The sequence below is a fragment of the Leptidea sinapis genome, chromosome 43 (genome assembly GCF_905404315.1).
Source record: "Leptidea sinapis chromosome 43, ilLepSina1.1, whole genome shotgun sequence".
NCBI classification, from domain to species: Eukaryota; Metazoa; Arthropoda; class Insecta; order Lepidoptera; family Pieridae; genus Leptidea; species Leptidea sinapis.
This window is the reverse complement of record NC_066307.1, coordinates 5345670-5371291: the sequence shown is the minus strand read 5'-3', so window position 1 is coordinate 5371291 and position 25622 is coordinate 5345670. Positions and strand designations below refer to the sequence as shown.

The following is a 25622-nucleotide window of genomic DNA, read 5'->3' as shown; positions in this document are numbered from 1 at the left end:
AACCGAAAATTTGTGAGTCCCCTGGTTTTAGAGAGTATAAGCGGCGGTGATCATTTTTTTTATGAAAATAAGGGACGAGATGAGCAGGACGTTCACCTGATGGTAATTGATACGACCTGTCCATTACAATGTAGTGCCGCTCAGGACTCTTGAAAAACCCAAAAATTCTGAGCGGCACTACGATTGCGCCCGGTCAGCTTGATACGAGAACGTCTGTTGATATTAAGTCTCATTTACCCAGTAATTTCAGACCGAAACACAATAATATTTACACACTGCTTCAAGGCAGAAATAGGCACCGTTGTGTTACCCATAATGTAACCGGCATCCTGTGCAAAGGAGCCTCCCACTGGTAAAACTTAGCGTTACGTGACCCATACGATGACTCATGTTATAACATAAAAATTTGATGAACTTAAGAAATATGGCCAAGTATAGAGAGGTAACTCAAGTACGGAAATTACAACTTACATAAATAATGAGTTGCAACACAGTAGATATGTACTGAATTATAATTAATAATAATAATTATCATCACTTATTCTCTGATCTTTGCAAGTTCATTGCAAAGTTAATTATAATATCAGTGCAATTGTGCGCGTTTTATTATCTGAGAAAGATCAGCTGTCGGTAAGCAATCACCGCTCCCGATATTCATCTACTAACCAAATAAATCCGGATCATAAATTCGTGGTGCGTTATTAATTACCAGTGGGAGGCTCCTTTTCACAGGATGCCAGCTTGATAATGGGCACCACAACGGCGCCTATTTCTACGTGAAGCAGTTATGTGTTAGCGTTATTGAGTTTCTATCTGAAGGGCGCCGTAGCTAGTGAAATTACTGTGCAAATGAGACTTAACATCTTATGTCTCGAGGTGACGAGCGCACTTGTAGTGCCGCTCAGAATTTTTGGGTTTTACAAGAATCCTAGCGGCACTATATTGTAATGAGCAGGTCGTATAATTATCATTAGCTGAACGTCCTGCTCGTCTCATCCCTCATTAGCATAAAATTAATCTCTTTAAGGACCACATTTTGTATGAACAGCCTCGTCAAGGTTGTGAGTCACATTTTACGGTAAACAAAATGTACTATAATTTTTAAATTGACCAACCATCTTTTTAACTTTAATCATCGCGATTGTCACATATTTTCAACTAGTTGTTGTTACGAATGATATAAAATATTTACTGGTCTAGACAGAGCGTTCTGCTGTGATTATCGGACATAGATGACCTTGGCTTTGATTGAAATTCAGCATTCTATGAATGCTATTATTTGTAAAGCGCCAAAACCAATAATAAAAGATTGTCTTGCGCCATTTCTTTTCACTTAAAGCCATTTGATCCTGAAGCGGTGTTAGCGATTTCACTTTCGTCAAAATGTCATTAATATTTTAGTAGATACATACTTTTATGATATTTAATTTTTCGTAATCCATCCACGTTAATAGCTCAATATGTCGGATATGAGTACACGGGTCGTTATTCAAAAGAATTGTTAAAAAAAGTTTGTGTGGTAAAGGTTATAACATAAATGACTTTCTTAATGATACCACAGATTGGAAATGGAGCGATCGCCCTCAGGCTATTAAATAATAAGTTTAATTGTACAACATATTTTTGATGAAAAAAAATAAAGCCCGCTGAGTTTGTTGCGCCCGTTCTTCTCAGGCCTGAGGCATTCATTTTGGAATGGGTAGGGTTGGGTGGGTAGTTTTTTGACTTTCAATAAGTGATGTCACATCCTATTTTGAATAAAAATATTTGAATTTGAATTTGTACAGGTTGTGCAGCCCCCGTTGCATTAAAAAATAACTGAAATTCAAACAGAGTATCACATTTCCATTATTATATTAGGTTTGTAATTTTAAAGCCTTTGCACATTCTGTTTTTAAATAATTAAAAAAATAATTAATAATTGTTAAGTTACTTTATTAAGTATTTATTGAAATATATACTACTTCGAGATGCTATGCTTCATCTCTTGCTAGCTCAAGAAGGATTTGACGGAGAAACAAATACTAGTAAATAAATTGTGACAATGTGAGACAATTCATTTGAAGACTAACCCCCTTATTCATAATAGTCTGCTAACTTAAAGCATTGCTAATTCTCACTCTGTTTTCTTCTATTGATCTAAGTCAGAATGAGAAAAAACACTCCTAAGCGGCTGTTTAAAGTAAGCGGACCATTATGAATAAGAGGGTAACTGGTGAAAGTAGGATGCTTCAATTACATTACTTGAGCTCCAAACAAAGTACACGCGTCGAATTGAAGGACGTATCGCGTAAGATCATAATATAGATACTACACATTCAGATAATGAAGATGATGTTTCAGTTTATGTGCCTTTAGTGCTATGAATTGACCCTGAATTCTGGTTCTGGGTAAGACATTAAGATAATTATTATGTACAAGTGATACAGCAAATGGTTCTTTTACTTTATTCCGCGAATTCCATAAGGGAGGAAAAATGAAAAGTTTCTATCAGAACTTCGTAAAGGGTTGAGCTAATGAGAAGAAGTAGCAAGAAACTAATTGCCACTCTTTTATATCAAGATTTACATTTACATCGATTTAAAAATCATTTCAATTACAATATAATATGTAAAATGATGCAACAAACACACTCAAACGTCAAATAGTCAATGTCTTACACGAGTAAGTCAAAAAAGTAAATGTAAATGAATACAAAAGTTATTGAGTACAGTAGCTGCATCATCCACATACACCATGAATAAATAAAGGTATTCTGTGAGCATTTTATAAGCATATAAATAAATATGTATATATCCATACATATATATACACACAATAACTTTTAAGAATCTGAAACCAAGTCTCCGGCAACAGGATCATCCTGCCACCACAAGCAGCGCCCGTTCACGAGCATGACGCATTAGCCAGCCATCGCCTCCCTCAACCATATTTTAGGGAAGGGGACGACCCGTCCCATGTCGCCGCCACAAGCAGTGACATTTAAGCGAGCAATCGCCGGTGTGTATATCTCAAGAACTGTCACCCGGACAACAATGCATCTTGTAGCCGACCAACATAGCGTCCGCAAGTAGCAAACCGGTGGTCCACATACATAAACTCTCGGGGAGTCCATATGATAGAAGTATCGAGAGAACGGCCATGTCTCATACTCGATCAATGGCAATATTCAGTCTTGCTTCGATTCAATAGAGAAAATCAAGGGAGAGTGTTTGCTTTTGATGCCTGAAGTAAATCTATGTGTTCGGTTCACGAGAAACGATCAACAATAGTGAAAACTGTACTGTCAGTTGTTGATTATTTGATGTTCCGCTTCCGTTCATAAATAAATAATTTTATCAATTAGATTAAGAAAGATTAATTTAATTTTTTTTAAAACATTGACTCGATCAAGTCTTAAGCAAGATGGCAAGTATAGCGTCTTTAGTATTAGCTAACTTTTTTTAAACGTGATTTAAGACCTTTTTCTTTTTTGTTTAAGAATGGAATACTCGGTAGACTTACCTACTTTAGTTTACTTCAGGGAATGGTCTTCTGTAGATATAATTAGAAAGCACACATTGTACCATCTTAATATATATAAATTACGTGACACGTTCTTTGTCCACGATGGACGGACCAATGAACGGATTTTAATGGGGATTACTTCATGGAGTGCAGTTTGGTCCAACTTGAGAGATAGGATAGTTTTTATTTCGATTTGGAACCCATTATAATTTTTATTTTCAATATTTGTTTTGTATGAACATATTTTCTATGAGAGAGTTTAGTGACGCGCGGTTTGACAGTTCTGCTGTGAAACAATTTCATTATAACAACAGGAAGCATTTTTTTCGAAATAAGTCTTGATGTTTTGAAATATTATTGGCAAATTCCTATAAAACAGTTTTTTTTATTATCTGCAGAGCAACGTCTGTCGGGGCAGCTAGTAATTTATAAAGATTTATGATGGAAGTTAATAACTATTACCATAAGTGTGTTTTTCATCAGCAGCAGAAAAAATTGTCGCTCTAGACAACGAAATGTTTAATAAATGTTAATAAACATACATAGATACAACATCCATGAATTTGAAACGAACCTTCATATTCATACCAATATTTCATGATACAAATGTTTGCACCTACCGGGATACCAACTCAGAACAAAACAGGAAGTAGTACAACATTTTGACATCTGCCATTTATCTAACATGCTAGCTCTTTTTGACTTCGTTTAACAAAAATAACAATTATTATGAAAATTTTAATGCAGCTTAAGTACAATGTTTTATCGTTATGTATTTGTTCTATATATTTACCAGTGGGAGGGTTTTTTGCACAGGATGCCGGCTAGCTTATGGGTACCACAATGGTGCCTATTTCTGCCGTGAAGCAGTAATATGTAAATATTACTGTGTTTCAGTCTAAAGGGCGCCGTAGCTAGTGAAATTACTGGGCAAATGAGACATCTTATGCTTTAAGGTGACGAGCGCAATTGTAGTGCTGCTCAGAATTTTTGTGTTTTTCAAGAATCCTGAGCGGCAGTGCATTGTAATAGGCATGGCGTATCAATTACCATCAGCTGAAAGTCCCGCTCGCCTCGTCCCTTATTTTCATAAAAAAAATGTATACTTTCACTATGCTAAGTGTAAAACTCATTCGTGCGCAATCTGCTTTAAAAGATTTGTAAAGTTTTTGCATCAAATACTAATATTATGAATATTTCAGAGTGTCCAGATTGAGAACTCCTCATTAATGTTCGAGAAATGGCGGAAGTTACCGATGCCGTTGACATTCAACGTTTATTTGTTTAACGTGACGAATGTTCAAGATATTAACTCTGGGATGAAGCCACTCTTACAAGAAGTCGGTCCATTTGTGTACAAGTAAGAGAAATGATTAACTATTTTGAAATTTTAGATACGATATAAGATTAGGAATGTACTTAAAAAAACTGTAAAACTGAGTCAACGCAGTAATTATTAAGCCACCAACATCCGCTAATGCTAAGCAACCATTGCTATGGTAACCGTAACCGTAATAGGTATTGTAAATGTTGCCATGGCAGTAGGACTAGAGCGAGTCAGCTAGTATGTGATTAGTGTGAGAGGTCGCGGGTTCGAGACCCGCATCGTTCATAAAATTTTGTTTTCAGTTTTATCTGTGTAATTAATCCCAGAAGTGAGCGTTATCAAAACCTGCTAGGTGGTTTTGATAACGATTTAATAAATCAAAACATAACAAATAGTTAAGAATGTATATGTGTATGTAATATTATATATGTTCACCTAAAACTGAACCACCCTTAGCCCAACTATGTATATAAAAGATAATGTTTTTGCCCAATTGAAATGATACACTTTACACAAATATATAGGGCGGCAGGAACACTCCGATAAACATAGTTACATTACATCACTCCGAATACAGGTACATTAGTGCCGGTGGCGGTAGTGGCACTAATTTTGTATATTTTGAACCATATGTCAAGCTGCAGTATATCTAAATAACAAGCGCTGGCAACCCAAGCGCTGGAAGCTATTTCGCTCAACGGATCAGCCTAGCTATCCAGAGCGGAAATGCTGCCAGTATTCTTGGTACGCTTCCACGTAATGATAGTTTTAATTTTATGTAGTCATAGTATTTTAATAGTACATAACGATACGAGTGCGCAAAGTAGGTCGTTCGGAGTGCAGGATGACCTACGAGCGCACGAGTATCGTTTACTATTTTTCCCATTAAATTGCGCACTCGCAGCTCGGCCACTATAATTATATTTAAACATTCCCGCACGCTCTTATCAACGTGTGGGATGCATGCGCAAAATCGAACTTTGCGCACGATAAAAGATTTGTTTTGTTAGTAAATTGAATCAAAATTTATCTAAATAACAAGATTATAATTTCTTCGAACGAAGATGCATGGAGCGGTGTGTTTACCTATTTCGTCAGCCCAAACCTTGATTAAAAATCGGTGAAACGAATTCCTTTCTAGAGTTAAATAAACATTAAATATTTGAACTCTAAAACTTATATTTATGTATAAACTGCAGTAAAATTTTTAATATTTTATAAATTATTAACACTTTATAAGATATTATTGCATTTATATCATTAATTATCAAAAGACAATGGACTGTAAAAAATAACGACGTTGCTTAGCTGAGGAAACTATATTCTTATTGTATTCAAATGAATGCTACAGTCCGCGCGAGATCAGGGGGCCTACTCATAAAATCGATATTCGATATATCGTGGCATTAGTCGTGTCGAATTCTACTCTTAGTTACATCGTATTCAATGTCGAAACGATGATTGAACGAACGAAACATTTTTCGATATTATCGGTCTAGCCCTACTCTTAGTTGTAAATGTCAGAGACGAATATTCGAATTCGACAAACAATCAAACGTCACTTTTACGAAAATCTCAACGACACCTTCTAGGCTGTCGTTGCTATTATCGTTTAGAGTTGTATAGATATATTTGCCATACAATTTACAAACTTAATAAATAAAATTAAAATAATTATATGTGATTTACTATTCAACAGGATTTATTTACTACCAAATAATTTAAGTCATTTTGTTGATCGTTTATGCGTAGAAAATAATGCAAATGGCCGCCTGAGAAATAGGAAGTCGACGAGAAGGATTGAGTTACTTTTTTTTTTCATTTTATTATCCACAAGTTTTGTAATATTTTTTCAATTTTAAATGCTCATATTATATTCATTATATAATTTTTGAATATTCACATTTTGTGTAAATGATGCAAATTGGTGTTGCAGAGTCTGGTATGGTTCTAAGCGCCTAAGCTATGTTTTGACTTTTGACACTTAGCAGCGACATATCACAGATTATACATAGTTTGCGCATAATTCATTCACTCTAACATCGTAAAAAAATCAAATTATTAGTCTATGGTTACGATAAACGATATGAAACGATCCGAATACGAACATTTGTTAGAGTAGGGTAGGTGCGATATATTCGTGTTATTATCGTATCGTTCCGAATATATCGTTGTCGGTTTTGCGAGTAGACCTACAGAATTTGATACGACCTTTTGGAAATGAGACAGATACGATCCGGTGGCGAGGACTGAATAAAGAACAAGTACAGGAGTCACTTACGGTCGTCCCCATTATCCAGTCTATCTACTTGAGATAAAATTCGTAACTATCGTTGAGTTTTCTGTCCCGATAAACTCATCGACGGTAACTCACCTTATCCGTACACGCTGCCAGTCAGTGGGACGACGTATAGCTTACCAGCGATAGAAGTTTGTATAGAAATTGCAATTCACACGTCCCAATATAAGGCGATAAGAATGACTTATCGGGTATATTAGGACAGCTTCAGATTATTGACAGCTAATTACTGAGAGTAAAAGGTAGTAATGTATCTCTATCTGTAGTTTTTATCTTGACTCCATAATTGAAGACGGCAACAATGAGGCCTCATCTAATGATAACTCAATTTATATAGTTGTTGTGCAAGTGGATCTAACTCTTGCAATTGTTTTAATGTAGGTACCACCTCATAGTAACAAAATTCACCCTTTGCTATTTGAACGTTAACTAGACTAGTTAAATTCTATTCTTTATATTAGTCGAATTCTATTCAAATAATATAATAGATTACTGAGCAACTAAAAAAATAAACATAAATAAAATAAAGTAAACATGTTATTGATATCGTTAGTACACCAAATCCATGGTTAAATTAATCATTGAATCGCCTCTTTCAATAGCCTGATTCAGGTTCTCTGGTTTCAGATTAATTAGAATTCAGATTGTATATCATCCATCTATCGATCCTGAATCTGCATTTCTATATATTTATTTTTATCTTAATTTTCAAATCCAAATAGACGCTTATCTATCATACAAAGGCCAGGATAGCAAGTATAACTCATCTATAAGAAGGATTGAAAAAATAGTTCACCAAGACAATCCATAAATCGTTTATTAAAATGCTTTTTGCAATTGATTATAGTACTGTTGCTGAAGCTGTAAGTCACTTTAAATTCAGTTAAAATTACTAGAATTTTCATCTTTTGCAAGGAATTATTACGAATTTTATAAATTATTAACACTTTATAAGATATTATTGCATTTATATCATTAATTATCAAAAGACAATGGACTGTAAAAAATAACGACGTTGCTTAGCTGAGGAAACTATATTCTTATTGTATTCAAATGAATGCTACAGTCCGCGCGAGATCAGGGGGCCTACTCATAAAATCGATATTCGATATATCGTGGCATTAGTCGTGTCGAATTCTACTCTTAGTAACATCGTATTCAATGTCGAAACGATGATTGAACGAACGAAACATTTTTCGATATTATCGGTCTAGCCCTACTCTCAGTTGTAAATGTCAGAGACGAATATTCGAATTCGACAACAATCAAACGTCACTTTTACGAAAATCTCAACGACACCTTCTAGGCTGTCGTTGCTATTATCGTTTAGAGTTGTATAGATATATTTGCCATACAATTTACAAACTTAATAAATAAAATTAAAATAATTATATGTGATTTACTATTCAACAGGATTTATTTACTACCAAATAATTTAAGTCATTTTGTTGATCGTTTATGCGTAGAAAATAATGCAAATGGCCGCCTGAGAAATAGGAAGTCGACGAGAAGGATTGAGTTACTTTTTTTTTTTCATTTTATTATCCACAATTTTTTTAATATTTTTTCAATTTTAAATGCTCATATTATATTCATTATATAATTTTTGAATATTCATATTTTGTGTAAATGATGCAAATTGGTGTTGCAGAGTCTGGTATGGTTCTAAGCGCCTAAGCTATGTTTTGACTTTTGACACTTAGCAGCGACATATCACAGATTATACATAGTTTGCGCATAATTCATTCACTCTAACATCATAAAAAATCAAAATATTAGTCTATGTTTACGATAAACGATATGAAACGATACGAATACGAACATTTGTTAGAATAGGGTAGGTGCGATATATTCGTGTTATTATCGTATCGTTCCGAATATATCGTTGTCGGTTTTGCGAGTAGACCTACAGAATTTGATACGACCTTTTGGAAATGAGACAGATACGATGCGGTGGCGAGGACTGAATAAAGAATAAGTACAGGAGTCACTTACGGTCGTCCCCATTATCCAGTCTATCTACTTGAGATAAAATTCGTAACTATCGTTGAGTTTTCTGTCCCGATAAACTTATCGACGGTAATTCACCTTATCCGTACACGCTGCCAGTCAGTGGGACGACGTATAGCTTACCAGCGATAGAAGTTTGTATAGAAATAGCAATTCACACGTCCCAATATAAGGCGATAAGAATGACTTATTGGGTATATTAGGACAGCTTCAGATTATTGACAGCTAATTACTGAGAGTAAAAGGTAGTAATGTATCTCTATCTGTAGTTTTTATCTTGACTCCATAATTGAAGACGGCAACAATGAGGCCTCATCTAATGATAACTCAATTTATATAGTTGGTGTGCAAGTGGATCTAACTCTTGCAATTGTTTTAATGTAGGTACCACCTCATAGTAACAAAATTCACCCTTTGCTATTTGAACGTTAACTAGACTAGTTAAATTCTTTTCTTTATATTAGTCGAATTCTATTCAAATAATACAATCGATTACTGAGCAACTAAAAAAATAAACATAAATAAAATAAAGTAAACATGTTATTGATATCGTTAGTACACCAAATCCATGGTTAAATTAATCATTGATTCGCCTCTTTCAATAGCCTGATTCAGGTTCTCTGGTTTCAGATTAATTAGAATTCAGATTGTATATCATCCATCTATCGATCCTGAATCTGCATTTCTATATATTTATTTTTATCTTAATTTTCAAATCCAAATAGACGCTTATCTATCATACAAAGACCAAGATAGCAAGTATAACTCATCTATAAGAAGGATTGAAAAAATAGTTCACCAAGACAATCCATAAATCGTTTATTAAAATGCTTTTTGCAATTGATTATAGTATTCTGTTGCTGAAGCTGTAAGTCACTTTAAATTCAGTTAAAATTACTAGAATTTTCATCTTTTGCAAGGAATATTATTTAAATATGTAATACGTGCTAAATCAGAAGAACATACAATATCTGTAAATTGCTTTTTTACTTATTTCAGCTCTATCATAACATCCATACCGAAAACACTTTTTTATGTATGAAAATTGTGTATTTGTGATGTGATTCGGCGGAAAGCAATTTCCTCGGATACTTCACATATTCATAAACAATCTCTTAAGTGAAAACGTGTAGAACACATACAAAAGTTTATTGTTCAGTCTTCTACCAATCTATACATATAAAAGAGAATGTATGTTTGTATGTTCCCTAATAACTCCTAAACTATTCGACCGATCTCAATGAAATCTTTTGTAATAGATTCGTTGAAGCTCAAGGAAGGTTTACAATTTATATGGCAAAACAACATTTGCCTGGTCAGCTAGTATTTAATAACAAAAACAAGTGTTTAAAAAATCTTAAAGGTAAAATATAATAATTTTTCGTCTAGATTGAGTCTCTTGCTTTTAGACAACCGTTAAAAACAGGCTAGTCATATTAGTTTAGTGTGTGTGACAAGTTACGTCTTACACTCGCGATTTGTATGACAGTTTGTGTTAGTGTACGTGCATTGCTCAAAATAGAGGTTAGTTCTAAACTCAATTTTTTTCGAAGTTTTCACAGCTGTCATGGTCTATCTAGACGTATAAAAGATTTTAAAAAATTATAATATTCAGCAATAGCTTTTATTGTACGGATTAACATCTATAAATGTATATATTATAGTAAATATGATTAAAACATTCGTGAACTAAAAAGATTTTAAATAGTTTCATTTTTAAATTTATATACATTAAAGTAAATCAAAGTTCATTCAATTTCAATAAATTGATAATTTCCCTCCGTTAATTTTTTAACCGTAAACCGCTTTGTTTTAATCTGCCTATAAATTATTTATAAATTGCTTTCATATACGTAAGTTAAATGGTAAATTATTATTATTTTATTAAGTTTTATAATATTTCTGTTGTCTATGTTTGCGCTAATCTTGCTAAAATTTTATAAGTAAGGTAAGTAACTTCTAAATCTATCTCGTATCACTTTTTACTTTCTTTATCTATATATATAAAAATGAATTGCTGTTCGTTAGTCTCGCTAAAACTCGGGAACGGCTGGATTGACTTAGCTAATTTCGGTCTTGAATTATTTGTCGAAGTCCAGAGAAGATTTAAAAGGTGAATAAATGTGAAAATGCTCGGAATTAAAAAAAAAACAGAACAAATTTGTTTTACCTTTGATGTGTCCCCTGTCGTTCAGAAATCAAATTGAATGAATAGTTCAAAATGAATAACTAATTAGAATTTTTATATCTTTCTAACTTTCTCAGCAGGTAAAAAAATAAACTTAATTTTAGCTAACTATAGTTGGTAGATTTACTGCAGTTGTTAACTATCTATGAGATTATTTTTATGTAGATTGATAAATCTTAAGATTTGTCACAAATTAAAATTCATAAAAAAAACATTATTTTATTTATTATGTACAGAAAAACATCTGTCGGGTCAGCTAGTATTATTATAAATACATAAACATGACTGTTGTGTGTTTGGCCACAGAGAATAGACTGTGTATATTGTGTATTCAATCGATCCAATATAGTCGGTTAGCTGAGCCTTAGTTAGGTTAGAATAGGAGAGATATGGTAAGAATCCGATTTTAACAGTGGACTTTAAAAGTAAGTGTCGTTTTTCCTTGAGATTCAACTAGGGACAGAAAATATTGCATAGTGAATAATTAACTACTGTGTTACTCGATAACATTTTAAATGTAAAATATAGTAACATGGTTACATTTCATTAGGGCCGGATTGACAGTGGGTATATTCATATATCTGTACATAATACCATAATCGTGATTAGAGTATGACATAGGATTCCATTTGATAAGCCATTTTTTTTAATGAAAATAAGGGACAAAACCTGATTCCTGCCGCCGAATTCCACCTTCGCAAGATACGCCACAAGTTAGGATATTATCCACAGCATCTGGATGTGTGGCGGTCCTCCACACTGCGGTTTTCAACGAGCTTTCTTCCACGTACTACAAAGCTGTGGAATGAACTTCCTTGTGGGGTATTTCCGAAACGATACGACATGAGTACCTTCAAATAAAGCGCGTACACCTTCCTTAAAGGCCGGCAACGCTCCTGTGATTCCTCTGGTGAGCGAAGAGATTGTGGGCGGCGGTGATCACTTAACAACAGGTGACCCGTACGCTAGTTTGTCCTCCTATTCCATAAAAAAAAGACGAGCAGGACGTTCAGCTGATGGTAATTGATACGCCCTGCCCATTACAACTTAGTGCCGCTCAGGATTCTTGAAAAACTCCAAAATGGAATTTCTGAATGGCACTACAACTGCGCTCGTCACCTTGAGACATAAGATGTTAAGTCTCATTTGCCCAGTAATTTCACCAGCTACGGTGCCCCTTAGACCAAAACACAGTAATGCTTACACATTACTGCTTCACAGCAGAAATAGGATAGTCATGTTTCTCAAGTAGTTAAGTTAAGTTTTAGACCTAATAAGTATTAGAAATTATTAGAAATATTAGTAAACCATTGATTAAGTAGAGATATATAAATGAATACCCTCTAAAACTAGTAATAATATGTTAAAATAACTTTGATTTTTTTTTAATAAACTTGTAGTAGTGATAATTCTTACATAGTCAATATTATTATGAGGAAGTTGACACTCGGTAAAGCAATCTTATTTATTAACACTGATTCGAAGAATCTTATTTCCTTCCCACTGATATAAAAAAAAGTAATTGTGTGGTTTTATGAAACCACGATGCAAGTGAAACTTTTTTTCACAAAATAGTATCAGCATAAAAAAACAAATGCTTTAAAAAATTATGCTATACATTTTCATAAAATAAAAAAAACCTTTATCAAGTGTGTGGGTTTCGAACCTACTCTTCCAGCCGAACGCAATTGCATCCAATATGATAAATATAGGCGCCGCCCGACCGTCACGCGACATGCAACACACAGACGAAAAAGTTTGAGACGATGTTATAAAAGTTTCACTTTAAAAATCTTGGTATTGCATAAAAGTCCATTACGCACGCACTAAAACCTAGAACACATGATTTTATACAAATTTACACTTAGAAAATTAGCCGTGACCCGTATCAGCATTGCGAAACTCTCCAAGAAATAAGCGATTCACTCGATTGTATGAAACGCGCAGTCATTGATAGATTGATGAAGGCTATAATTTGAGTCTCATACCAGATTTTGGAGAGTCAACATGTCCTGAGGATGCCTCATGTAGAGGCGAAACACGTGTCGAATTGTTTAAAAGACAAATATTGTCGAAATTAACAGTAAAGAGAACTCAAAACATTTGGATATAACCTTGTAAAAAACGGAGATAGCCGAAATACACTACGTTTTAAGCCACTGATGGCTTTCAAACTTAGCGGGATTATACTTCGTCGCCAAACGCCATACTGTAATTACTACTATTTCAAACTTATGTCAAATAACTGCACGTTTCATACTAAACTAAATTTAAATTTTTACCTAGACAGTCCAGCCTCTTTGACCCGTATTATTAATTATGTGGGAGAGAATAATTTAATTCTGAGTTAACGTTGAGGTTACGATTGACATATTTTCCTCGGATCATATATTTTTATAGTAACTTCGAGTGTAATATAATAAAATAATTATTTTATGAAATATATTTTATAATATACGTTAATATTTATTATATCCTACTAATATTATAAATGTGAAAGTTTGTATGTCTGGATGTATGTTTGAACTTCTTTAACGCAAAATCTACTGAATAGATTTTGATGAAACTTTACAATAATATAGCTTACACACCATAATAACAAATACGCTATAATTTATAAAACTATAGTGTGAATTATACAAAATATAAAAGAAGTGTGATTGTTACTAATGAATACAACTAGCGCCATCTCTTATCAACTAGCAAGGAAAAGATCAATACAATTTATATGGCAAAACAACTTTTGCCGGGTCAGCTAGTAATTAAATATATTTTAATTATATATACTCGCAGTTATAATATGAACTAAAAAATCTTTCAGAGAATATCGAGAGAGAACTATTCTGGGTTACGGAGAGAATGACACTGTCAGATATACCTTAAAGAAAACTTTCGTGTTCGACAAGGAAGCTTCTGGAAACCTCACTGATGATGTAGAGCTCACGGTCATCAACTATCCTTATATGGTATGTCGTTGTTGTTTTAAAGATTGTATCTTACATTCAGAATAACTATGTGCATTTGGAAATATGCTGCATGTCGCTATACTTTAGTATAATTTTATATTACATATAAATTAACAGTGTTAAACATGATTTTATCGTAACTTTTTTTTTATGATAATAAGGGACGAGACGAGCAGGACGTTCAGCTGATGGTAATTGATACGCCATGCCCATTACAACGCAGTGCCGCTCAGGATTCTCCAAAAACCCAAAAATTCTAAGCGGCACTACAATTGCGCTCGTCACCTTGAGACATAAGATGTTAAGCCACATTTGCCCAGTAATTTCACTAGCTACGGCGCCCTTCTGACCGAAACGCAGTAATGCTTACACATTACTTCTTCACGGCAGAAATAGGCGCCGTTGTGGTACCCATAATCTAGCCGGCTTCCGGTGAAAAGGAGCCTCCCACTGGTAACTCAATTATGACTGAGTTTTCGTGATATTTCAATCAATTTCAAACGTAATGACTTATCGAAAAGCGGGTGAAAGGTAGTATTTTTTACTTTTTTTCATAGATTGAACTGTATTGCTGCATTCAAAAGTACAAGCTGCCATTTTAGATTATTTTCTCTATTAACAATACTTCTTCTTTATTTATCATCATAACCAATGATGTTCTATACACATATAAGGACATCATTTGCAATCTGATAGCGGAATTTCAAAAGTGTGCTGAAAGAAAATGTAACCACACTTTTCTCCTTTGTCGTGTATCAACTGTCACTGTTCGAATCTGAATAAATGTTTTACATAGCTGCTTCTAGACCAAGAATATTTGAAACAACTGGAGTAAATGCGGCAATGTATGAATATATAGCGAGGTACTACCTACTAAGCTAGAGGTCCCGGGTAGAGGTGCAAGCATTTACCTATATGATGAATATGGATGTTTGTTTCCGAGTCATGGATGTTTAAATGTGTTTATGTATGTTTATATGAATTTATGTATGTTTAAGTAGGTATATTGTATTAAATATATCATTATCTTGTAACCCATAACACAGGCTATATATGCTTAACTTGGGGCAAGATAATTTGTGTAAAAAGTGTGTCAATATTATTATTATTATTATTATTATAGCAGTCAAAGCTTATTATGGTGTTATAATAGCGACATGTTCCATATTTCAGCGGGTTTGTTTTTGTATGACGTGCATTGTCTATTTATAGAACGACATTGATCAATACCACCCGTTGCAATATGGACCCCAACTCGAGCACGGCTCACTACACCTTTGGTATCTGGTCTGGTAAATGGCAGTGAATTGTCAGTTCTCAGTTCTTATACATCCTCTTGCATTCTCGCAACAAGATTTCAGATTTGAGATTTTTGGAAACCGTTCTCTTGGTTCAAATTCCTGTGATTAATTCATTTATTTATTATATTTATTGAATTAATTTCAATAGCCTCCTGTACCAATCTTGGTATCAAATAATCCTAAAATACCTACACACACCATTAAATTTTGTTATTTACACAGAGTTCAAAATCATTTATATTCATACACATTTCATCCTTTAAGTATTTGTGTTAATGAAAGAAAATACTTTTTCTGATGTATATTTCCAGGAGAATCGACTTGTTTGATTTAGTTGAACCAACCAACCAACAGAAGGGTCCCGAAAAAAGAAAGAAAGATTATCCGATTAACATAATAGGATTTTATATCTTTTTTGAAGACAGTAAGGGACGAGACGAGAAGGACGTTCAGCTGATGGTAATTGATAAGCCCTGCTCACAACAATGTAGTGCCGCTCAGGATTCTTAAGAAACCGAAAATTCTTAACGAAACTACAGTCATTTGCCCAGTGATTTCACTAGCTACGGCGCCCTTCAGACCGATACAATAATGCTTACACATTATTTCTTCACGGGAGAAATAGGGGTCCTTGTGGTACCCATTATCTAGACGGCATCGTGTGCAATGGAGCCTCCCACTTTCATATATCCCAAAATATCTATAAAATCACTAACCCTGTTTCATTAGTAAACAGCTGATTACCCGGCACGATGTCAGGAATAGTTTATATTCGAAATTCAAGAACGAACATTGCAACGAAATTCAACATTTGGGAAATTCTGCTCGATTCTATAATAAATTCCCCACGACCATAACAGACAAAACAATGTCTTGACATTTGTAAACACTGTTTTAATGGTAAGGGGCTATTATAATATTAAAGCGTATATTGAGGGTGAACAAGTTTAGCACGCGGCTCCTTTTATATCGCGAGTCTCTGCAAATAAATATCAACTAGTTATGGGAACCGAGAACTGCAAAACTTTTAGTTAACCGCATTAATACTTCACTACCAATTATTAATATTTCCTTCCGAATTCATAACGCTAAGGAAAATGTACAATAAGATTTTCAGTCTAAGTACTAACATACTTTTAAGTAGTAGAGTTCTTGTTATGGAAGAGGACAAACTACCGTACGGGTCACCTGATGCTAAGTAATCACCGCCGCCCACATTCTCTTGCAACACCAGAAGAATCACAGGAGCTTTGACGGCCTTTTAGAAAGGTATACGCGGTTTTTCAACTAAAATTCAAAATCATTTTACACAAGCAAACATACTATGTAAAGGCACCAGTGGGAGGCTCTTTTGCACAGGATGCCGGCTAGATTATGGGTACCACAACGGCGCCTATTTCTGCAGTGAAACAGTAATGTGTAAGCATTACTGGACAAATGAGACTTCTTATGTCTCAAGGTGACGAGCGCATTTGTAGTGCCGCTCGGAATTTTTGGGTTTTTAATAATCCTGAGCGGAATTACATTGGCAATGGGCAGGGCGTATCAATTATCATCAGCTGAACGTCCTGCTTGTCTAGTCCCTTATTTTCATAAAGAAGGCATGTCTAAATAATAGAATTAGCCTTACCTGGCTTATTGCTTTTTATGTTAATATCAGAAATTGTAATTGTCCATGCTTCATTCGTTCGTTTGAAATATTAGCCTTTTCACTTTATACTGACGAACATTTTCATTGAGGCTTTACGACATTTACTGCGAAAGATTCTATTAATTCTTTTTTCTTTCATTTCCCATTGAAAACCTTTTTATTTTTACAGGCGGCGATTTTAACAGCTAATAGCATTATGCCATCTATCGTTGGGTTACTTAATTCAGCGATGGGACCATTCTTCTCGAGTGAACAAGACCCATTTTTAAAAGTGAGAGTAAACCAATTACTTTTCGATGGAGTTTATCTCAATTGCAGTAGAAATAGTTCAGCTTTGGGTAAGTTTTTGATGAATTTTTCTATACCTGCTCACTTTAAACTGTGGTGATACCGACCGACCGTAGAATCGTTCGTGGGAAACAGCAAATTATTCGATGCATGAATTGTTTTTCTCAGCAAATTAAATCAGAATTTTCCCAACAAATTCTGACTAACTGAAATATGATATTCTCTTTGAAGATAAATTCTAATATTGCTCAGGATTTAACTAAATAGATTTAATACGTCCACAAGTTGCCATTATATAAGTTGCTAATACAAGTTATTACTGGTGTGGTTACAAACAGTAAGTACTTAACTAAGTATAGATATTCGGTATAGAAAAACATAACCATGACCTTTGATATACATAATATTGTCTTAATTATCATTTTTTTTTTTATGGAATAGGAGGACAATCGAGCGTACGGGTCACCTGTTGTTAAGTGATCACCGCCGCCCATACTCTCTTGCAACACCAGAGGAATCACAGGAGCGTTGCCGGCCTTTAAGGAAGGTGTACGCGCTTTTTTTGAAGGTACCCATGTCGTATCGTCCCGGAAACACCGCACAAGGAAGTTCATTCTACAGCTTTGTAGTACGTGGAAGAAAGCTCCTTGTAAACCGCACTGTGGAGGACCGCCACACATCCAGATGGTGAGGATGATATCCTAACTTGTGGCGTGTCGTGCGAAGGTGGAATTCGGCGGCAGGAATTAGGTAAAACAGCTCTTCGGAACACTCCCCGTGAAAAATGCGGTAGAAGACACACAATGAAGCGACGTCTCTACGCAACGCCAAGTGATCCAGCCGTTCACAGAGTACTGGGTCCCCGACAATTCGCGCTGCTCTGCGTTGCACGCGGTCAAATGGATCGAGCTGATACTGGGGTGCGCCAGACCAGAGATGACAGCAATACTCCATGTGTGGCCGGACCTGCGCTTTGTACAGCGCTAGAATGTGGGCCGTCTTGAAGTATTGCCGTGCTCTATTAATGACGCCCAGTTTCTTTGAAGCCAATTTGGCTTTGCCCTCCAGATGGCCACGGAATTGGCAATCGCTCGAGATTTCGAGACCCAGTATTCCGATACTAGGCGAGGTTTTTGGGAAGTGTTGTCGAAGAGCGGTGATGCGACAAATGGGGTTTTTTTAGTGGTAAACGCGCAAAATTGAGTCTTCTGGGGGTTAAATTGGACAAGGTTAAATTTTCCCCATTCCGCGACCTTCTCAAGAGAGGACTCGATAGAAGACACAAGTTTCTCCCGGCACTGGTCGACGATTTCCCGAGAGAGACGTGCATGGCCCGTGTATACGGCATCACCAGTGCTGTCATCTGCATAGCAATGAATGTTGGAGGTTTCCAACATATCATTGATATGCAGAAGAAACAGCGTAGGAGATAGCACACAGCCTTGGGGCACTCCAGCATTCGCGGGCTTCGGGTTCGAGCAATGTCCGTCGACAACGACCTGTATGCTGCGCCCAGTGAGGAAGCTGGAGGTCCACTTGCACAAGCTCTCGGGAAGCCCAAATGATGGAAGTTTAGAGAGGAGCGCCTTATGCCATACACGATCAAAGGCCTTCGCTATATCCAGGCTAACTGCCAGGCCTTCCCCCTTGCTTTCAATAGCCGCAGCCCATCTATGTGTTAGGTATACCAGAAGATCACCTGCCGACCGACCATGGCGAAACCCGTATTGTCGGTCGTTGATCAACTGGTGACCCTAGGTATACCTAGGTATTCCAAGAGCTGACGGCTAATTATGCTCTCCATGATTTTGGAGAGCAGGGAGGTAATATCAATAGGCCTGTAGTTTGCCGGATCCGAACTGTCTCCTTTTTTTGGATCGGATGGACAAGGGCTGACTTCCATGAGTCAGGGACTACGCCTTTGGAATAAGAGTGCCGGAATAAACGCGTTAGCACCGGCGTCAACTCAGGGGCACACGTTCTAAGCACGATTGGAGAAATGCCATCCGGCCCGCTCGACTTCCTGACGTCCAACGAAAACAGAGCTCGCCTAACAGTTTTCTGTCTGAACTGTACTTCAGGCATAGAGCTCTGACACCGCGGGATGGTCGGCGGTGTTTTTCCGTTGTCGTCAAGAGTCGAGTTGGAGGCGAAAAGAGCGCACAGGAGATCGGCTTTCTCTTTTGCCGTATGGGCCAGGGTGTCATTCCTCATGTGCAACGGCGGCATGGACGGCTGGCTGAAGTTACCAAGAGCAGCTTTCGACAACGACCAGAACTTGCGTGTTCCGGTCGGGTAACTGGAAAGCTGCTCGCCGATTTTGACGACGTGTTTTGACTTTGCACGGGCGATTTGCCGCTTAAAAAATCTGGAAGCACGGTTGTATTTCCTCTTTAGAACTATGCAGTTCGGATCCTTTGTGCCCAGCGCCGCAACCCAAGTTCGATACGCCTGTTTTTTGCAGTCTGCTGCTTTAACTGACGCATCGAACCAGGGCTGTGATCTGCCACCGATCGGTACTACAGAGCTTGGTATATCCATGCCCTGTAGTATCACATCGGCTACTGCAACGGCGCAGGCACTAGGATTATCCGAGGGGAAACAAACCCTTGGAGCACAAGGGTAGGATGCAAAAAAGGAACGCATCCTATCCCAATCTGCTGACTTGTAGTGCCAAACGCGGCGGGTCGCTGGTGGTCTGCGACGTGGGCGTCGTATAGGCACTACACTCCTAACCAGGCAATGGTCGGACGTTCCGAGAAGGGTTGTCGACGACAATGACCTGGTAACCATCGGGATGTGTAGTCAGCAGAAGATCTAATAAGGACGGCATGTGGCTATCCACATCCGGGAGCCGCGTTGGCGACTCAACCAATTGGGACAGATCGTACGCCAATGCAAAATTATGCACAGATCGCCCTGCGTAGTCTGTGGTACGTGATCCAAGCCATTCGGCATTGTGCCCGTTGAAATCACCCAAGACTACGATTTCAGCGGAGGGGATCTGTTCAAGCACGTCGTCAATTGCCGCTTGAACGCAGCCCATGAGATGATCGGTTTCTGCGTTACCACTATGGGATCTGTAGACACACGCATAGATGCGGACGCGGTCCTCTAAATCTACGCGGAGCCAGAGAGTGGACAGGTCCCTACCCTCAAAATTGCCGAGACGGCGACAGCAGATATCCTCCCTAACGTACACACATACCCCGGCATGAGGCAAAAAAATTGTGCTCAATTTTGTACCCGGGGTACGTTAAATATGACGTATCGCTAGGTCGAGATATCTGCGTCTCCGTAAGGAAACACAAGGCCGGCTTCGCCGTCTCAAGGTGGTGGTGGACGGCGTTTAAGTTGGAGTGAATTCCCCTGATATTGCAAAAGTCCACGTTGAGTGTGGAGCGGGGTGCCGTGGTGTTACTGCCTCGTTTGTCCTTGGTCATGCGCGGTACTGTGCCCTCCTCAGAATACGAAGGGCAGCCCGAGCTAGAGTGCTCGGGGAGGGATTCTCCGACTCTGGTAGAGCCGGTACCCTCCTGGGGTACTATCTCTTTAGGGACCGCTTTCATAATCTTTGTTGGGGATGGGGGGGGGAATGGCCTCCGGTCCTCGACACTAACCTATGCGAAACATAGCGGCACTAGGCCGCTACTTCACGCCGGTATTCTGTGCGAGTGTGGTAATTAACCCGGACGAGTCTGGCCCGATTGTGCTGACGTCAAAAGACGGCTGCGTGACTCTCCCACTTCTAATTTAATCATTAATCGATTTCCTTTTAATGATGATTATTATTAATACTATGAATTCTCTTTTTTTCAATAAACCTATTTAAAACGACTCAGAAACTGTGTATATTCACCGCGGATTAACATACTGTAAAAAGTTAATTGAAAGCAATTAAGATTTTCCAGGTCCGCTCATTTCATATATAATTTGTGGCTATAAAAATAAATACACATATATCTTGTTACCAACCGATTTATTGCTTATAGCACCGATAGAAAGCTCAGTGCGACAGGATCGAAACACAATCAGGTTAAAAGGCATTTAATGGCCTTACGTAACTAGATCCAGCCTTAACCAGGATATACATAAGCAAGTGGAAAGATAAAACTAGCTTTACTTAACAGTTTAAATAAGTGATGCATAGTTTTTTTGTGAAAATAAGGGACAAGACGAACAGGACGTTCAGCTGATGGTAATTGATACGCCCTACCCATTTTGTAATGGGTAGGGCGTATCAATTACTATTATTGGTATGCAGTGCCACACAGGATTCTTGAAAAACCCAAAAATTCTGAGCAGCACTACACTTGCGGTTGTCACTTTGAGACATAAGATGTTAAGTGTCATTTGGCCAGTAATTTCACTAGCTACGGCGCCCTTCAGACCGAAACACAGTAATGTTTACACATTACTGCTTCACGGCAGAAATAGGCGCCGTTGTGGTACCCATAATCTAGCCGGCTTCCTGTGCAAAGGAGCCTCCCACTAGTAGTTGCGAAAAACCTATATGGGTTTATAACATCTATTGTTCAACGTTACTTTTACTACGTTTCCAAAATATGAATTTCGCCTGATACAATGTTAGGGGTGACTCCCGTAGCTTACTGTAGTATAATATTATATTTTTCAATACAGTTGTTAAACAAGGCGTACTTACTTTTAGAGGCTATAACTAGTACTCAAAAATTAACTGGATCAATACTTTTACAGTTTAGTTTTAAATTTATAAGTCAATTTAAAAAGTTTAACAGTACCTTTTGTGAAGAAGAATGAATGAGTGCGTACCTGTTAACATTGAATTCTCAAAATTATTTATAATGGTTGCTTATTATATTTAATGACCAGTTTTAATTTAATTATTTTCAAGTTATTTGTCAAAAATCTAATAGGCTGTATACGCGTACGATCCAGTTGTTTCGTGGAGAACAAAAATCTAATTGCAAAACAAGCCATTTTCTGAAACTACGTTGAAATAAACATAGTTAATTCTTTAATTTTTTTGTTACTATTTCCCACAACAGTATTGAAAAACGTCGTGTGATACAGGTTTGTGTACGTTATTGCAAGCTCGGGACATTAAAAACTAAAGACGCTTCATCCTTGTTTCACAATTTACTATTTCCATACAAAATTTATTGAAGTAGGCGTTACTTAGCGGAAATCCATAATTATCCAATTAATGTTTTGAGTTTTCTTTAGTGTTAATCCGCTAATATTTGTCTTTTAATCAATTCGACATGTGTTTCGCTCAGTCTGACTGATTTTGGTCAACATGTCCTGAGGATGCCTCGTGTAGAGGCGAAACACGTCTCAAATTGATTATAAGACAAATATTGGCGGAATGAACACTAAACTCAAAACATTTGGATATTTTTATACATAGAAATTCTGGGATTAATTTTTTTTATATGGCAGCGATTAGTAGGTACAATCAATGTAACAAAAAAATCGATATAGCTCACAGCAGGTATGTAAATATTATCCATAAGGAATTCAAAGTCAAAGTCAAAAAAATCTTTATTCACTGTAAAACTTTATAAGTTATTTAGTGCAAGTCAGGATGAAGTACAAAAGTTACAATAGCATTCAAATGAGTATAACAATATTTAGAACATTAATTCCAACTATCTTTATCATTCAAATGATCTCACCCATTATAATAGGCCTTAGATGTTAATTTATTTTTTAAGATATTTTTTTTTTTAATTAAACATTTATAAACAATAATAGTAGTAGTTTTAAGTTTAAAATAATAATAGTTTTAAGTTCCCGCTCATAACGGTCTAAACGATTTCTATTTTGTATTGTAGATACGGTGAATCATGTTTTTAAGAACTTGCCTATATTTACTATGCCTCTTAGGGTTTAAAAATCATATAAAGCACTGATTATTAAATCTCAGAGATAAACCTGTATATTGGCTGCATAGACCTTTGGGTCTATGCAGCTAATGTACCAAAGTACATAAACCAGTGGGAGGCTCAATTGCACAGTATGCCGGCTAGATTATGGGTACCACAACGGCAGTTTATTTCTGCCGTGAAGCAGTAATGTGTAACAATTACTGTGTTTCGGCCTGAAGGGCGCCGTAGCTAGTGAAATTACTGGGCAAATGAGACTTCTTATGTCTCAAGGTGACGAGCGCAATTGTAGTGCCGCTCAAAATTTTTGGCTTTTTCAAGAATGCTGAGCGGCACTGCATTGTAATGAGCAAGGCGTATCAATTATCATGAGATGAACGTCATGCTCGTCTCGTCCCTTATTTTCAAAAAAAACATGCTGAAAGATAATCCTGATGCAATCAAATTGAAATTTATTTGTAATTTTGACAGAATCTCACTCTAACCAGGTTCATGTGTTCTACTCCAAATAATCAAATTAATCTGTTTTAATTTTCACAGCCCTGATTTGTGGAAAGTTGAAAGCAGATAAGCCTCCTACGATGCGACTGGCAGAAGATAGAAGTGGATTTTATTTCTCCATGTTTGCTCATGTAAGTTCCTGTTTTTTAGGTAACATGAACGGTTGCGCATAGAAGTCAGATCATAAAAATCATTACACTTCAATTTTCTCTCTCCTCCTGTTATTGAGGATGTCCATCGGCGTCTGGTTCTCACTCTCCATCTCGTGAGCCAAGTGCCCATTCCTCTAATATAAAAAGGATGCACTCATCAATTGAAATCATACCCCCTTATTCATAATATTCTGCTAACTTAAAGCATTGCTAATTCTCACTCTGTCTTCTTCTATTGACCTAAGTCAGAATGAGAAAAAACACTCCTAAGCGGCTGTTAAACGTTAGCGGACCATTATGAATAAGGGGGTAAGAGTCTTACATTGGTATTAACAAAAAGATTACGAATTTGAATAATAAAACTTGAAACCTGTGACAGAATAATAATATGGATAAAATAATGTAGTATTTGAACAGTGCCAATTAGTGATTGCAGAGATGAGAACGAAATATTTTTGGTTTTTATTCCATAATTGTTATATTATTTCTTGTGTGCAAATGAAGCAATATTTTGTCTAGCTAAATCTAGCATTCAATCTGCAAACAATTTTAGAAAAGCCGCATATCTTTTTTTATTTTACGTAAACATCAATAAAAATTTAATATATGAAGTAAAATTTCAGTGTGTTAAGATAATTTTCTACAATTAATATTAACATTAATAAAATCTAAATCTGGATATTACGAGTATTATCTTCCATGATTCCTACTGACATTACTAACGCTCAGATCTACTCTTTTTCCTAAGTGTCTTACATATTCGTTGTTACTGCCGCCCTTAAATGAAGTGGTGAAATGCCCTGTACTTTTCCCGGGGCGTAAAAAGAATAGGGGAGTCCCAGGCCCATGGGTGTCGTAAGAGGCGACTAAGGGCTTTTTAGAAGTGAGAGTCACGCAGCCGTCTTTTAACGTCAGCACAATCGGGCCAGACCGGTCCGGGTTAATTACCACACTCGCACAGAATACCGGCGTGAAGTAGCGGCCTAGTGCCGCTATGTTTCGCATAGGTTAGTGTCGAGGACCGGTGGCCATTCCCCCCCCCCCCCTCCACCCGAATATGACAGCGGTACTAAAAAAGATTTTACCCCAGGAGGGTACCGGCTCTACCAGAGTTGGAGAGTCCCTCCCCGGGCACTCTAGCTCGGGCTGCCCTTCGTATTCTGGGGAGGGCACAGAACCACGCAAGACCAAGGACAAACGAGGCAGTATCACCACGGCTCCCCGCTTCACACTCAACGTGGACTTTTGGAATATCAGGGGAATTCACTCCAATTTAAACGCCGTCCACCACCAACTTGAGACGGTGAAGCCGGCCTTGTGTTTCCTTACTGAGACGCAGATATCTCGACATAGCGATACGTCATATTTAACGTACCCCGGGTACAAAATTGAGCACAATTTTTTGCCTCATGCCGGGGTATGTGTGTGCGTTAGGGAGGATATATGCTGTCGCCGTCTCGTCAATTTTGAGGGTAGGGACCTGTCCACTCTCTGGCTCTGCGTAGATTTAGAGGACCGCGTCCGCACCTATGCGTGTGTCTACAGGTCCCATAGTGGTAACGCAG

General features: G+C 37.0%; 1 protein-coding gene across 1 annotated transcript in view; it reads left to right on the top strand.

The window, feature by feature from the left end:
* The window catches only part of LOC126977008 (sensory neuron membrane protein 2-like), a 54211-nt gene that overhangs the window by 11189 nt on the left and 17400 nt on the right, over positions 1–25622 (top strand). Inside the window, exons 2-5 of the mRNA XM_050825649.1 lie at positions 4710–4867; positions 14153–14297; positions 17419–17587; positions 23945–24036. Of these exons, the coding sequence (XP_050681606.1) occupies positions 4710–4867; positions 14153–14297; positions 17419–17587; positions 23945–24036 (564 nt within the window). The remainder of the gene's footprint in view (positions 1–4709; positions 4868–14152; positions 14298–17418; positions 17588–23944; positions 24037–25622) is intronic.